We start from the raw sequence: 14,358 nt of genomic DNA, 5'->3' as shown, positions 1-14,358 counted from the left end.
GCATCAACAAAAGTTGCAAATACATTCTTCACTTGAAGTGCATTCAAACCCCATGTAGAGATTCTCATTTCAGATTAAAATGGCTTTAAATTACTGCTTAGTCTTCTGCCAAGAAAGAGCCCTGAGAAATGGTTCTTGCTGTGAAGGACTATGAAGTTTAAATAGTCAAGACTGGCTGAGAGCATAGTTGTTATATCCACTTCATACCTGGGCAGACTAAAGTGCCCATCATCAGAAAGGGAGGCACCTGGAGTCTTGGAGGGAAAACTTAGATCTGCCAAGATACAGTCGGCAAAAATAACATCCTTCAAAACAACCTTTGCACCCTTTTCTGAGTGTGAGATTAAAAAAATAAAAGAGAGAAAATACTGGCAATACCTGCAAAATAACAAAGAATAGTAAAAATTAAGAAAATGGCTGATCTAGGATTCACAGAAAGGGAGCAAGACCACCCTTAAAGCCAAACTAGGATGTACAACCAGGTAATTCACTGTTAAGAAAAAGCTCTGAAGTCCAGGTCAACATGGCCAGCCTTTTTTGTCCCTAGAGGGTGGAGTACCTCCTTGGAAACTATGTCTCTCCTTGAAAGCACTCAGGCTGTAGGGCAAGAACCCCAAAAAGAAAATGCACAAATATATCCTGGTTAAGAAACAGGTCCACAATTTGCCCATGACTTAAATTCCTCTTAAAAACCAACTTCAAACCATCTCCGTGGAAGTGTCCCCCTTTGCTGCCAAAGCCTCAGCCAACAGCAGCCAACCTGCAGAAGGCCAATGCTGATGCTGCACATCCCAGCCCTGTGATTAGATGCATCAGCCTAAGAAACATGCTGCTTGTAGCCAAGGCAGAGCACAAGAGCAAAGCTTACCTTCACCTCAGTTTCAGAGCAGTCTGCAGAGATTAGCACTCAATTCCACTCCCTTACTTTCCTCTTGTTCACCTGGGCTTTCAACACCCAGAGCTCCCTTTCCAGAATAATCGTTCCTCTCCATCCTGTAGTAGCTTACTCTTTGAAACTACTTAGAAGTCTGCTCTTATGTCCTGCTGTCAGGGTGCAGCAAGAGCCAACAGCTCCCTTAAGTTCAGGAAACCACAAGAAATTCTCTTACAGGGCTGCACGTATTAAATGGAGCCCCTTGGGCACGAGTGTGAACTGATCAGGCCCGTTAAGGCCAGTTAGTGTCCCAGAGCCCAGCACCTGCTGCTCCACTCACAGCAAAGCCATTGCTCTGAGGTGTCTGTTTGTGGGTGCCAAGTACTCACACCCTTTCCTTCTGCCTCCCCAGCCTGCCCTGGAATTAGTAGCTCTCAAAATAACAAAGCTGAGCTGTGACCTGTTTTCCACTGCTGTTGACCCAAAGGGTTCCCAGATTTACAGCAGCAGGACACATTACTGGGTGTGAAAGAAGTGTTCCTGCTGCTCTGAATTCATTAAGTGAGTGTAAATTAATGACTGGATTATTGTGCCATGTCTTTGGTAGCTGACAGGTGGCCCCAGAAGGGTCACGGTCATGCCTCTGAACTTGATAGTTCAGTGTACAGTGTCTTGTTTGTGTCCTGCTGGTACAATACACCAAATACAGACATACCAGACAAGATCAAAGCTTAAGTTAGATGGGAAGTTACTTAAAATATTATGTACATATTGCAAGAGCTCTGAAAGTTAACAATATTACATATGTTGCTCACTGAAAAAGACTCCATGATAGATGTACAGTGTGAGCTACTGCAGCTCCAATCTGAACCAATTAAAGTGAAGAAAGATTTCTTCTAACTTAAGTGCCGTGGATCATAGCTCTTCGCCTCCATCTTTTCACATATCTTTACAGGAACAAGAAGCTGAAGACACGCTTGCTAGTTCTGGGCTTACATCTTGCACAGACTGGAATTCAATTAACATTATGCTGCAACAAAACTTGGAGAAGCACTTCAGAGCTGCTGCTCACAATGCAGAAGCGACTGAACAAACGATACTCTCATTAAGGCTCTGCCTTTCCCTGCTGTGCAAGCCAAATCCTTGAACACTAAAAGCACCTCAGCATCAACTGAGTTCATAGACACCCAGAGCAATTTTTCAAGCTCCTTGACTTTTATAGACTGGGGGGAAGGGATTTGGTGAGCTTTAATCCATTCTATTATATGAACTCAGAAATGGTTTTGACTCTCCAGCACTATAAATTAAGCTGGCTGCAGTTATTCTGTTCCTGATTATGCTGGATGTTACTGGCAATAATTCGATGAGTATATTTTCTTGGCCTTTTTTTTTATTTCTTCTTTCCCAAACGAACCTGTGAATTTAGTTTCCCTGGTAGCAAGAAAACAATGCAGTAACACTGGAGATAGGAGCCCATACATTCACATCTGGATGTCTGAAATTGTGGATGAACACAGTAAAATCTTCTGTACTTCGTGGCTGGAATTTACCACACTCACTTCCTAGCCTTTCAGACTGGAGGAACATGTTGTGTGAGAAAATCACAATTTTTTGCACTCCTCTATGTTTTTTTTAAGATCAGGAGACTAATCACTCTTTAGACACAAGTTAATTAGGCTGTGCAAGTTATTAGACAAATCCTATTCCACCTGATTTAGAGACTGGAAACTCAGGCCAAGAATTATTAAGAGATGGAGCTTCTTACTGTAAGAATAGTCCAATCTGTGCAATGCAAGCTACTATTAAGTACTTCTAAAGATGGGAAATATTCTGCCTTAGGAGTTTTTTCATAACAATATAAGCAATTAGAGGACAGATTCCATCTGCTTGACTCCTCTTCCTTTGTTCTGACCACTGTAACACCTTGTCTCCTGAACTGTGATAACAAACAGAAAGACATATTAAGATTTGAATTACTTCTGGATAAATTATGTGGTGCACTGTCCAGTTGAGAATGCAACAAATAAGTGGCTTCTCTAGAGAGTAATGGCATTCTGGGAGTCTATCTGTGCCTCTCTCATTCATGTAAATTAATAAATGTGACTTTGATGACTGATTTCAGTACAAATTACTTCCCACTATCAGTAAGCATAGCAGAGTCCAGCTCCAGGATGAATACTCAAGACCTTAACAAATACCAGCTTTTAGAAGCTTCATTAAAATCTACTTGGGATCCCAACAAACTCAAATGCCCATATCAGTTATTCTCAATTATGGTAAATATAAGGACATGTCAGGTACAATTTAGACAGCATGACTGCCCTAGAATGATAACTTTAGCATCCTGCACTTGACGGAGAAAAAGCAATAATAGCTATTTTGGGAACAAAAAGAAAAATACAATAGATCTGATGACTAAGAGTTCTGGTCCCCAATGTAAAAGCAAAGTAGATCCCTGTCATATTTAACTTGATTCTTTTGAATTAAACACTTCCATTAAAAGTTTCCCAGAGTAGCTTTAATATTTAATTATGTGTTCCACCAAAGGAAAGAACAAAATCTTTGCAAAGGGTTTTTTTTGTGCATGTGAAATATTTATCAGCATATCTCTTTGGACAAGTTTTTTATCCCCCAGGCTGGGAAAAAGCTTCCATGTACAAATCAGTTTAAAAACATTTCCTTTTACAGCTTGAAAGTTTTCTATACTTTAGCACCTCATGCCGTGACTTTGTTATTTCACTTGTTAATGAATGGTAATTAAATCTCTTTTGGCTGAAAAGGTTGGAGGGCTCCTGCTGTATTACAAAAACAATTTCTGAAAGTTACAAAAATGCCCAAGTGTCTAGAAATTAAAGAGAAACATTTGCTATGTTTTGAGTCCACGTTTGAATCACTTGGAAGGATTGATGTGGGAGAACAGCCTGTCCCAGTCACTGTGCACAGTCTTCCCAGCTGAACAGACATAATTATGTCACTTTGTGTCTACCAGAGTAAACAGAATTGCAGTCTTAATAATGTACATTGTGACCCAAACTTCCTTGATCTTACTAACAACTGCAGCAAACACTGCATAAACCCTACTATATACCACCTGCATAAAGAGCTGCAACATGTGTACATCTAAGTCAAGACTTGTTAATTTTGCATTTGCTCAGTAGGGTTTGAAACAGCAGTCTATTAATTTCTCTTCTGTTTTCTCATCTCTTTCAGGCCCTTTGAGTCTGAAGATAAATGAAGTGAGTGCTTACAACAGAGGTAGATAGAGGGGAAATAAAACTACATATTAAGGCATTTTCTGGTGTCACATTGTTAAACAGAGACAGTATTGAAGAAGAAACATCTGCATGGTCTCCACTATTCAGTTACATGAGTGCAAGCTTGTGCTGGCATCATATGGACAGATTTTGTTCACAGCTCATAAACCAAAACTAGATTAATTCCACTATAAAGTGCCCTTTTCTGAAGGCAATACAGTGGTTCCAGAGGGAAAGTTGACTCTGAATTTCTTTTAAAATTACAGTTTCTCCAACAACCCAGCAACAGAGTTTAGCAAGAAACTGGGAACAGGAATGTGATGATGTGTCCGTTCCTAAGCTGTAATGTTGGGAAGGGGTCTGTTGATAGCAAAGCCCCCTCCAGTGAAGCGAGGAACATCAGGCTTGTGGTGTGGAAACTCAGGCTCCATGTTGGTCAAGGATTGCTCCTTCTCCCTTTAAATAGAAACAAAAAAAGTGCAAATATTTCATTCTGCAACCCAGTGATGTTTACAAACTAAGGAAATCTGTGTCCTCCAGAGTTCCTTTGATGAAACCACATAGCAAAAAAATCATTTAAAAATTGTTGATTAAAGCCTTTTCTGCTAAACTATCAAGACTAGGTGTCTGTTTAGATCTAATTACAAGCCTACTGATGGTTTTTGGAATTATTAAAAATTAGAAATAAATGAGCTCTCTTTGTGTGACTCCCCAAAATGGTCAGAGCATCTCATTAGAGCAAGTTTGTACATGAGCTCTGTGACTTCAGATTTCTAATCACCATTTCCATTCTAGCAAGTATGTCCCTGATTTCAAACAAACAGCTACATTCATCAAAGGCACAATGAGGAGATATTTTTACGTTGTTGAATTTTAATGAATAAATAGTGTTACCTGTCTTCACATCTTAACAAAGTTCTAGTGATAATTACCCTGCCTGTGACATTTGCACAAAACTAACAGTGTGCTGTGGGTGCACTAATAGTCCCAGGAAGTTGCTCTGTCTGAGGATTCAGGAGGGCTTGAATTCGATTGCCTCAAGAGCGAACAGGTGTTAGCTGGCTGGCCTCCTGTGAGGCTGAGGAGATAAGCACAGAAGGACAAATACAAAGGGCAGTATTTCAAGTGTGCCATGACATACCTTGAGGTTTCAGAGAAAAGTCCTGAGATATTTAAAATTAACCAGGTGGAACTTTATGAAATACCAGTTTATCATAACAGCAGAGGGCTCGAGGCTTTCCAAAGAAGGTCAGTGCCATTACTTCTATTTTACAGTCACTAAGACTGAGAAACAAACATGAGTCCAACCAGGCTTTTGCAAGAACTAGTCCTGTCATATTAGCATCCTTACTCATTCCCAAGTAAGGGAAAAGAAAGTATTTCCTGGAATTAATACTTTTCTCTTTGTCCCTAAATATCTGTGTTTGGAGAGGAGGAGGTTCAGAGAAACCTTGTAGGATGACTAGCTATGCTTCCTTTTCCAAATTTAACTCATATGGAGGAGGGAGAATAGGCAAAAGATGGTACAGATTAACTTTACCATGAAAACCATTTATAAATGTTTTTAATTATATCAATGAAACACTAATGGATGTGCCAGCTGACAGCACTTAAAACCTAACATGCTACATTTAGATGGTTCATCCTATCTCACTATTGGGCTTCCAACTTTGGGGAGAAGAAATGATAAAGAGTCCATGCTCATTCTTTCTCATGCTTCCATTGAAAAAGCCAACAGATGTGCTCATCAGTATGGAAAATCCTATGCAGCTGAATACTGAAATATATTATGCAACCACGTGCAAAACCTCCCAGCTACTGACATCCCTCACTGCAGTTATTTACATATATAGGATGGCAGGATCAGGCCTCTGGTGTGGATTTAAGCTTCATATTTTCTTGCTGATCCTTATCAAGGTCAAACTGGAACCGTGGTGCTGGAAGCAACTCGGACAAGCAGTGAGGCAGAAAAGGTGCACGAAGCAGATGAACAGGAAGACTAAGAAGAAGGAAGCCCAAGACATTCAGAATCTGAGAGTAGAAAAAGATTTCAAATTCACAACCAAAATCTTAAACACTGGATTTTCAGCTTGAACACAAAACAATGCTAAATTCCTGTTGTTCCTCATTAGATTCCATCAGTGTCCCACAGAAAGCTGCGTTAGTTCAGTACCAAGACTTTAAATCACAAACTAGAACTGTCTTTTGCAAATCAATAAAAGCTTTAGATGATACCTTTGTGTGAGGTTATCTGAGAGTATTAATTCCCTTTTGTACCAGGGTAGTCAATAATGCTATTAATGCTGTTGTTCTGACCGGATCCTCTTTTAATTAGCAAAACTAGCCACATTTATTTCAGACATGATGTTAACATTAGCCAGCATGATATAGATCAAGTCAGTGGTTTTGTGTCAGCTGGGATTTAAAGCAACCTGAGGTTGTACGAATCAAATGTCCCTTGCTCTTTAGCTAGCATCTACACACCAGGCATGACCTGCCCAGCCCAGTCTGAGTGTGGAATGGCTGCATGTCAGGAGTGAAGGACTCCCTGGGGAAGGGTCTGGCTGCACAAAAGATTCCCTCTATTGCAGAAAGCAACAGACGTGTCACGCAGAAATGGTAGTTTGGAGAAGGCAGGCTGCACAGCAAGGTTGTTTCCCTTGCACTGCTGCTGAGCAATGCAAAGCACAGTCTAGAGATTATAGAAGCTGCAGTTATCAAGCATTGATATGTCCAATCATGCTTCGAGGCGTGCATATCCTTCAAAGCAGGCTGTGGTCCAACAGGTTTGACTGGGAACAAAACAATAAGGGACAGAGGAAAGCAAAGCCAAGCACCTCTCAGCTGCCACAGAGACCAAAGCAGCACAAATCAGCACTGACAGCACAGATCTGGTAGCTCTGAGCCTGGGGTAGGGGCAATGAAATGCTTCTGCTCCGCAGAAACACCACTAACAGCATCTGAATGTACTTCCAAAACACAGATGTCACAAAGACACCATGCTCATCAGACTACAGTCATGCCTGCCACATGAATAACAACCTGACAAGCTGCACTAATAGCAGATTATCCTGAACCTACCAACAGGGTAATGAGTCCAGCACCAACTGACCTGCACCACAAACTATATATGATTAACAGACCCAAGTTCAGTCACCATCACCTCACACAATACTTATGTTTTACTTTAAGCAGTTATGCCCCTAACAAGTTTAATTTTTTCAATAGCTCTGATAGGAATTAATTCTAGGTAAAATCTAACAACAAAACATGGATGAGTTTCTTCTAATCTGATTAACAGAAAGCTACATTATGCCAGGGTCCGAAATGGAAGCATTAAAACTAATGTGAAGAGGATACTTAGCTGCTGGAAATGGATTATCAGGCATTATGGTAGCCTCACATATTGATCCTAAAGCTCCAGGAAGGCCATTAGCACTGTACAATTGTTGCTAATTCCAAACATTAAGGTAACATTATGCAATTTGCAGATAGACAAAAGTCACTGTTTATCACTGACTATTTTGCTGATTTAGTCATCAAAACTGTTTGCTGGCTGAGGTATGATAAAGGAAGAGAGACAGGCAGCTTTGAATTATACTCAGCAACATAGAGAACTGTTGGCTTTGGTGTGTGAGGAAAGGACAGGCTGAGGATGGAAAGGAGTGGAAAGATAAAAGGCATAAACAGAAAAAAATGGTAACTGATCATGTCATCTGACTGAAGAAATCTAAGAAACTTCTCTTTGAAAGGAAAGTCAAATAACTCAATTTTCAGAAGAGACTAATAGTTTTGGTGTCCCAGCTTGGAGACTCTTTATCTGAATAGACTAATCTCTCAGTCTCTGCAAATTAGGTGACTTGAATGGGACAAAAATTGGGCAACTAAGATCCTAGTAGTTTTATTTTAAACAAGACTGTCCCCCTGTACTCAACACTGGTGAGGTTGCACCTTGAATGCTGTGTTCAGTTTTAGGCCCCTCACTACAAAAAGGACATTGAGGTGCTAAAGCATGTCCAGAGAAGGGTAATGAAGCTCATGAAAGGTCTGGAGCACAAGTCTTAAGAGGAGTGGCTGAGGGAACTGGTATTGTTTAGTTCTAAGAAAAGGAGGCTGAGGGGAGACCTTACCATTCTCTGCATCTACCTGAAAAGGACATTGGAGTGAGGTGGGGGTTGATATCTTCTTCCAGGCAACAAGCAATAGAACAAGAGGAAATGGCCTTAAGTTGTGCCCAGGGAGGTTTAGATTGGATAGTAGGAAAAGTTTCTTCACCAAAAGGATTGTCAGGAACTGTAACAGACTGCCCAGGGAAGTGGTGGACTCACCATCCCTGGAGATTTTTCAAAGACACGTATATACAGTGCTTAGGGACATGGTTTAGTGGTGGAGTTGGCAGTGTGATAGGTTAACAGTTGAACATGATGATCTTAAACATGATGATCTTTTCCAACCAAAATGATTCTGCAATTCTAAGAGGAGCAGCTAAATGCTCAGCGGTGGACTGAGAGTAGCAGGGAGGTGTCATCAAACTGCTATTGGTTAAGAAGAGCCAAAAATCACCTACAAAAAAGTCCTTAGGCTCTATTGTCAAAAGGGTAGGATGTCTGACAAAGCCAGACTCTGAGCATTGTTCACTTTCCTCCACCTGGATGCAGGAAGGGAACAAGAAGTGAATGGATAATACTCTTCTCTGCAACCACTGGCAGTGATACCTCCCACCAGAGGGGCACAGTCATCAATCACAACTACCACATTTTGGAAACAACAGCATTGCTCTTACACCAGGATTATGTAGTTGCCACCTGATGAAAGGTTATCCCCCATGTAAGATGCTGTTTCATTATAACTTGTAAAATGCATTGAGGTCCTCATAATGCCTGAGGATCTCTCATTAGACATGAGAGACCAGACACTAATTTGTATCCTCTAGGCACCATCTCATCAGTATGAATAATTTAACTGGACTGCAGAACATGTCAGCAACATCTCTGCTGGATGTTCTTCTCCAGGCCATACATCACGGTAAATCTAGACCAGACTGAAGTAATATGAGGGATAACATTCAGGAATATCAGGCAACAATATTATATCAAACAGCTAAAGCAGGAGCTAAAAATCCTCTAGTTCATGCAGAAAGTTTCACAGAAATGTTATGGGAAAATGTTCTTTCCATACTTGGCCTGTTGTTCCTTGCGTTTCTGAGCCAGATATTTCTTCTTCACATTCAGAAGCTCACTGGCAAGCCTTTCAATTTCATATTTGTATCCTTGGCTCTGTGATTCATACATAGTCAATTCTGAGGACAAAGCCTAACAAATAAAAGGCGAAAAGCAGAAACAGGAGATATTAGTTTCATTTAAACATGTTAGCACATTTACAACCACTATTTTCTTTCACATTTGATGATATAACACATCACCATTTTCCATCACACCTTAAATTCTCTCATGATGGTTCTTTTGATCGCCTGTCACCTCTGCTGACCTAAGGACAATTTACAAAATTAAGGCTATGCCATTTAACCACAATAAAACATATAAAATATGTCCATTAATACCATATAGGAATGGTATTAATACATGTATTAACTATTAATGTTCAGGGACACAAATCTGGGTGAAAACCCAAAATAAAGCAGGGATGTATTTAATAGCAATGGGATTTATTCACAGGGATACACTTTGTTACATGAAGTCATCAAATCCACACAGGCAACATATTACCTGGCAGGGTAAATACAAATACAATGCTGCTTGTGTGTGAATCAGTGCATTTTTTTAAAAAGTAGCAATATGCATAGTGTGTATTCCTTCTTTAAGAAGGAGAAAAGCTTGCCCTGGCACCACAAAATGGCATGCAAGCCAGTATGCTACAACATGCTGTGCCTGAAATGCACAGCAGCAATTGACCGCATTAAGGACAAACAAGAACCGTATGGAAAACTTCAAACCACATTCAGTTTAGCTAAAGTTTGGCTTCTATTTCACATTTTCTACATTTTGTTTCTTCTCTATGGAAAGCTAAGATTTGCATAACAGCCTCTTTGTTTCCTAAGGGCCCATCTGCTCCTGCATTTATTTCCTCATGGTTAGTATAGACGTGATTATGATGCAGTGAACAGGAGATGATGACTTCAACAGAGAGAGGAACTGTAGAAGTAGATGAACTCCTGGGGAGACTGATCTTTCATGCAGACACAAACAAGGAAAGATCAGCTTATTCTATCAGAGTCACTTTTAATATCATCCTTTCAAAGCTTCCCACAAGATTCTTTCAGAATCAGGAAACTCTCCCTTCTAGTGACAAGGTGTTAGGACAGGTTACTCCTGTCATCCCTATAAAAATTGGAAGTTGAATATATATGTAGGCATTGCAAGAGAAATAACAGGAATATAAGACTGGATTCTCAATACATTTCCACTAGCTGTTCAAAAAGAAAACAAAATGGCTTTGTTTTTCTAATTAGAGATCTTAACAGCTCAAGAAAAGAGGAGGATAAGCTTAATAGAAAACTGGTGTCCAAGAATGCCTGCACACAGAAAGCATTTACAGCATTGTGCTGCACACTCATGTTCTAATAAGACATTTCCTCTATTTTAATGAAACAAACTAGCATAATGTGAAAAAAGCTCTTCTACTGCTATTGGTTCTCTCTTGGGGAGATGCAATCTTATTTTCCTGATCTAATATACTAAGACATGCACACTGATAATAAAAAATCTTCCTGAAGCCTTGCTCCCCAGGACCACTGGTGAAGTTGTTCTGCCACCCTGACAGCCCCTCAGCCACAGATAAAGGGCATCTCTTACTTTCAGCTGTTTTGTCTTCTCTCGAAGAGTGTGCTGGTAGAGCTGCAACTGTTCTGCAGCTTCAGGACCAGGCTGCCTGGCCAAGACGTGCTTCAAATCCACATACAGTCTCTCCTTTTCCTAAGAAAAAGGCAAAAGGAAAAGCTCTTATAAAACTAATATAGCAGCAGCACAACCTGTGATGAAATCAGCTCCCTGAAAAATGCAACTCAATCAGGAAGATCTTTGCAGAAACAAATCTGTCTGTGTGTCAGTCTTTCCTCACTAGCCATAAGGTATTTAAAGTTGTTGTGATAGTAGTGGGAGAGCTCATTAAGAGAAACATCCAGCTACTTTGAACCACAAATGAAATATTCTTAAAACACTGTCATCGGTGAGCATGCTTTACCACAGAGAACATAAAACAGTCACTGGAAAAGTATCCAATGGTGAGAAATTAATTACTACTAACTGTGCTTACCACAAACTTTCTTCTTATAAGCCACACTGCATTACATTAAGGGTCACAGCTTCACCCAACAGGATGTGAGCAGGCTATAGAAATGTCAGGGGAAGATTATACAAAATAATAACTTCTTCCAAAGAAAATTCTGCAAAGCACGTACACACACACAAACAGAACTTTTCAGTTTAACTTCAGGGGCTATGGGAAAGTGAAAGAAAGTATAAGCAGCAACAACTATGACTAGCACAATTACCACCAAGGAGTATCGCAATGTCATGTGTCTCCTGCTCCTTTATGTTAAAGCAGTATGCTCATGGATATATTGGGCATATTGGATACAACCACGCTCAAACAGAAACCACAGCTATATTGAAATCTTGGTATCTACGGTGTTTTCAGGACATACTTGTTTTCAGTCTGAGGAATAAAGCACTGAACAAAGCCACCTTCATAGTTTTGCACATTACAATATTATTAGTTCCTACCCTGTCAGACTAAGATTGTTATTTAACATTATTTAGCGAGATCCCATCTTTGTCTGGTACCTGGAGAGATGGAATTAAAAAGAAGAGTTCTTTGACTGGAAGTCAGACTAGAAGACAAAAGATTTAACTAAAGAAGATAAAAATGCCAAGTAGCAGGTAGGACAGGTAATTATTTACACTGGCTTTGACAAAAAAAACCTTTTTGCTGTCTATTTATAAGCTGTGTCTACAACTCTTATGACAGAATGCCTCTGTCAATGTGGGAAACGGTGCCATCACATCACCTAGAATCACCACATTTGGCCCTGCTTAGTGACTGAGCCAGGGTTTTGAAAAGTGGCTCATTATTTTGAATATGTGAAATTCTAGGTGTCCAATCTTAAAGGGCAATCTGGAGTTTTTAGACTTCAGCATTTTCTGAAAACTGTGCACTATAATGATCACAAGCTAGGACCTGAAAACTGAACCACTTCAAATCATATCTTACTTTTGCAAGCACTGCCCATAAACTCTGAATATTACTGATGAGTACCTTATAAATTAAGTTATTCACAGTTTATCTCTGGAAAATTCAAAACCTCCTGAAATTCAGACTGGAATTTGCATAGTGGCAAAAATTAGATTGAAAAGATATTCTCAGTAGAGAGTTGTTAAGTCACTACAAGTGATTTCCACTACCACCTTTTCTTCCTGAGGAAGCAAGATGTTACTGCAAGTTAAGAACAACAGCAAAAGAAAAATCTGCCTTGTCAAAATCTGGCCAGTCAGTATTAACATTCCACCCCTGAATGTATCACAGATTTGTAATTTGGAAGAGTGTAATGGTAATTTGGATAAATATGGAGCAGCTGATGGATTGAAAGTCTTATGTACAATTGTTTTCCAATTTATTTCTCTCCTAACCCTCTACAAGGGCCAACCAGGCTCTTCAAACACTGTGCAATGGTGTGTATAATAACCCTGTTTAGAGACAAAGTGTTCAATTCTATTATAAGGAGAATCTATCTTATGCAACAGAGACTCGTTAGCTGTCCAATGTATATTGTCTCCATAATCCAACAGAGGCAGAACCAGCTGTCTTATAATGCATATCCTGTCCTTCCTGGCTAAGCACTGTCCATCTCTTTTACATCTAGTCAATTAATTTGTCACTGGGTTAGAAGCACCATATGTCAGCAAAAAGGTACAAGAAAATCCTAGATACTTCCTTCCTCATCAGCAAAAGTTCATACTCACAGGTTAGCACTTCTGTAAGTTCTGACATTTTATCCCAAGTTGTGGATGCAAAAAACCCAAACCACTATTATTTTACAACAGCAACCACCAGAGTCAGTCACAAGTTACACGTGAAACTACCACCTAAAATGCCTTGCTTACAGCAGCTACTTTTATCTCTACATGGAAGAAGTAAGGAATACCCAGGGAAAATATCAGCACAAAATAATAAAAATGTTGGCTTCTACAATACTCTAGCTATATTCTAAGGACAGAGAAGCTGTACAGTGTGTATTACATGTGAATATCTTCTAAATAGCCAGTTAGAGATATAGCATAGAACATGTAGAAAGACCTTTAGCGCTGTCTGATGTGTGAGTTATATTCAAAGTAGCTTTCAGTTGTAGTGCATAAATTAATACCCCCAGAAAATGGACCTCTATTGCTTTTTTGTTTTGGAAATAGGTGAAATGGATGTCTATTTCTTAAAATGTCTGAGAACCCAATGGGGCCAAATGGAGACAAGACATCCTGACGCTGATGAGAAAATCATAAGTCAGCAATGATGATCAGTGGTGTAGCAGCAATTAAAAAACAAGATGTAAGCTGATCTGTTTGGTGCCTACAGGAAGTCTGTTAGCACTATTTTGTCCAAAGTAGAAGTCAGTAAACTCTACTTACTTCTGTTGGTGGCTGTGCAGATGATGTCAAGGAAAAAGCTACCTAAAATGCTACACCCATTGGGCAGCAGTAAGTCAATCCATTATAGCATGTGTGAGGTGGGTTTCTTTGGTTTGTCCCAAAGTGCCTCTCTCACACACACTCACCTCTGTCCTTGTACCAGGCTGCAATCACAACATACATCTTGCCAGAGTTAAGCATTCTTGAGAGGAAAAGAACTTAAAGTCACAAACATGCTGCAAGACACTACTCTTCCTGTTGAGGAGGTGAAGAAAGATCCATCAGATCTCTCACTAACACCAGGTTCTTGCAGTAAAACCCTCACTGCTAAGAGGAATGTACACGTCTTATCAGGTCTAGGCCAGTACCAAAGCTTTTTATGTGATCCTACCCATGGAATTCAGCAGGTGTTTGGCTGTAGGACTGAATCCATAATGTCACAGAATCACAGAATGGTTTGGGTTGAAAAGGACATTTATGATCATCTAGTTCCAACCCCCCTGCATGGGCAGGGACACCTCCCACTAGAATAGGTTGCTCAAAGCCCCATCCAACCTGGCCTTCAGCACTTCCAGGGAGGGGGCATCCACAA

At 40.0% G+C, this 14,358-nt stretch overlaps 1 protein-coding gene across 1 annotated transcript in view; it reads right to left on the bottom strand.

Moving 5' to 3' along the window:
- Positions 1-4,463: 4,463 nt before the first annotated feature.
- Positions 4,464-14,358, bottom strand: part of CFAP58 (cilia and flagella associated protein 58) — a 64,484-nt gene continuing 54,589 nt past the window's right edge. Inside the window, exons 15-17 of the mRNA XM_010007902.1 lie at positions 10,941-11,060; positions 9,307-9,440; positions 4,464-4,584 (exon numbers count right to left, since the gene is read on the bottom strand). Of these exons, the coding sequence (XP_010006204.1) occupies positions 4,464-4,584; positions 9,307-9,440; positions 10,941-11,060 (375 nt within the window). The remainder of the gene's footprint in view (positions 4,585-9,306; positions 9,441-10,940; positions 11,061-14,358) is intronic.

Source organism: Chaetura pelagica, unplaced genomic scaffold (genome assembly GCF_000747805.2).
Source record: "Chaetura pelagica isolate M959 unplaced genomic scaffold, ChaPel_1.0 scaffold531, whole genome shotgun sequence".
In the NCBI taxonomy this organism is placed as follows: domain Eukaryota; kingdom Metazoa; phylum Chordata; class Aves; order Apodiformes; family Apodidae; genus Chaetura; species Chaetura pelagica.
The sequence above is the reverse complement of the archived record's forward strand: the minus strand, read 5'-3'. Positions and strand labels throughout refer to the sequence as shown.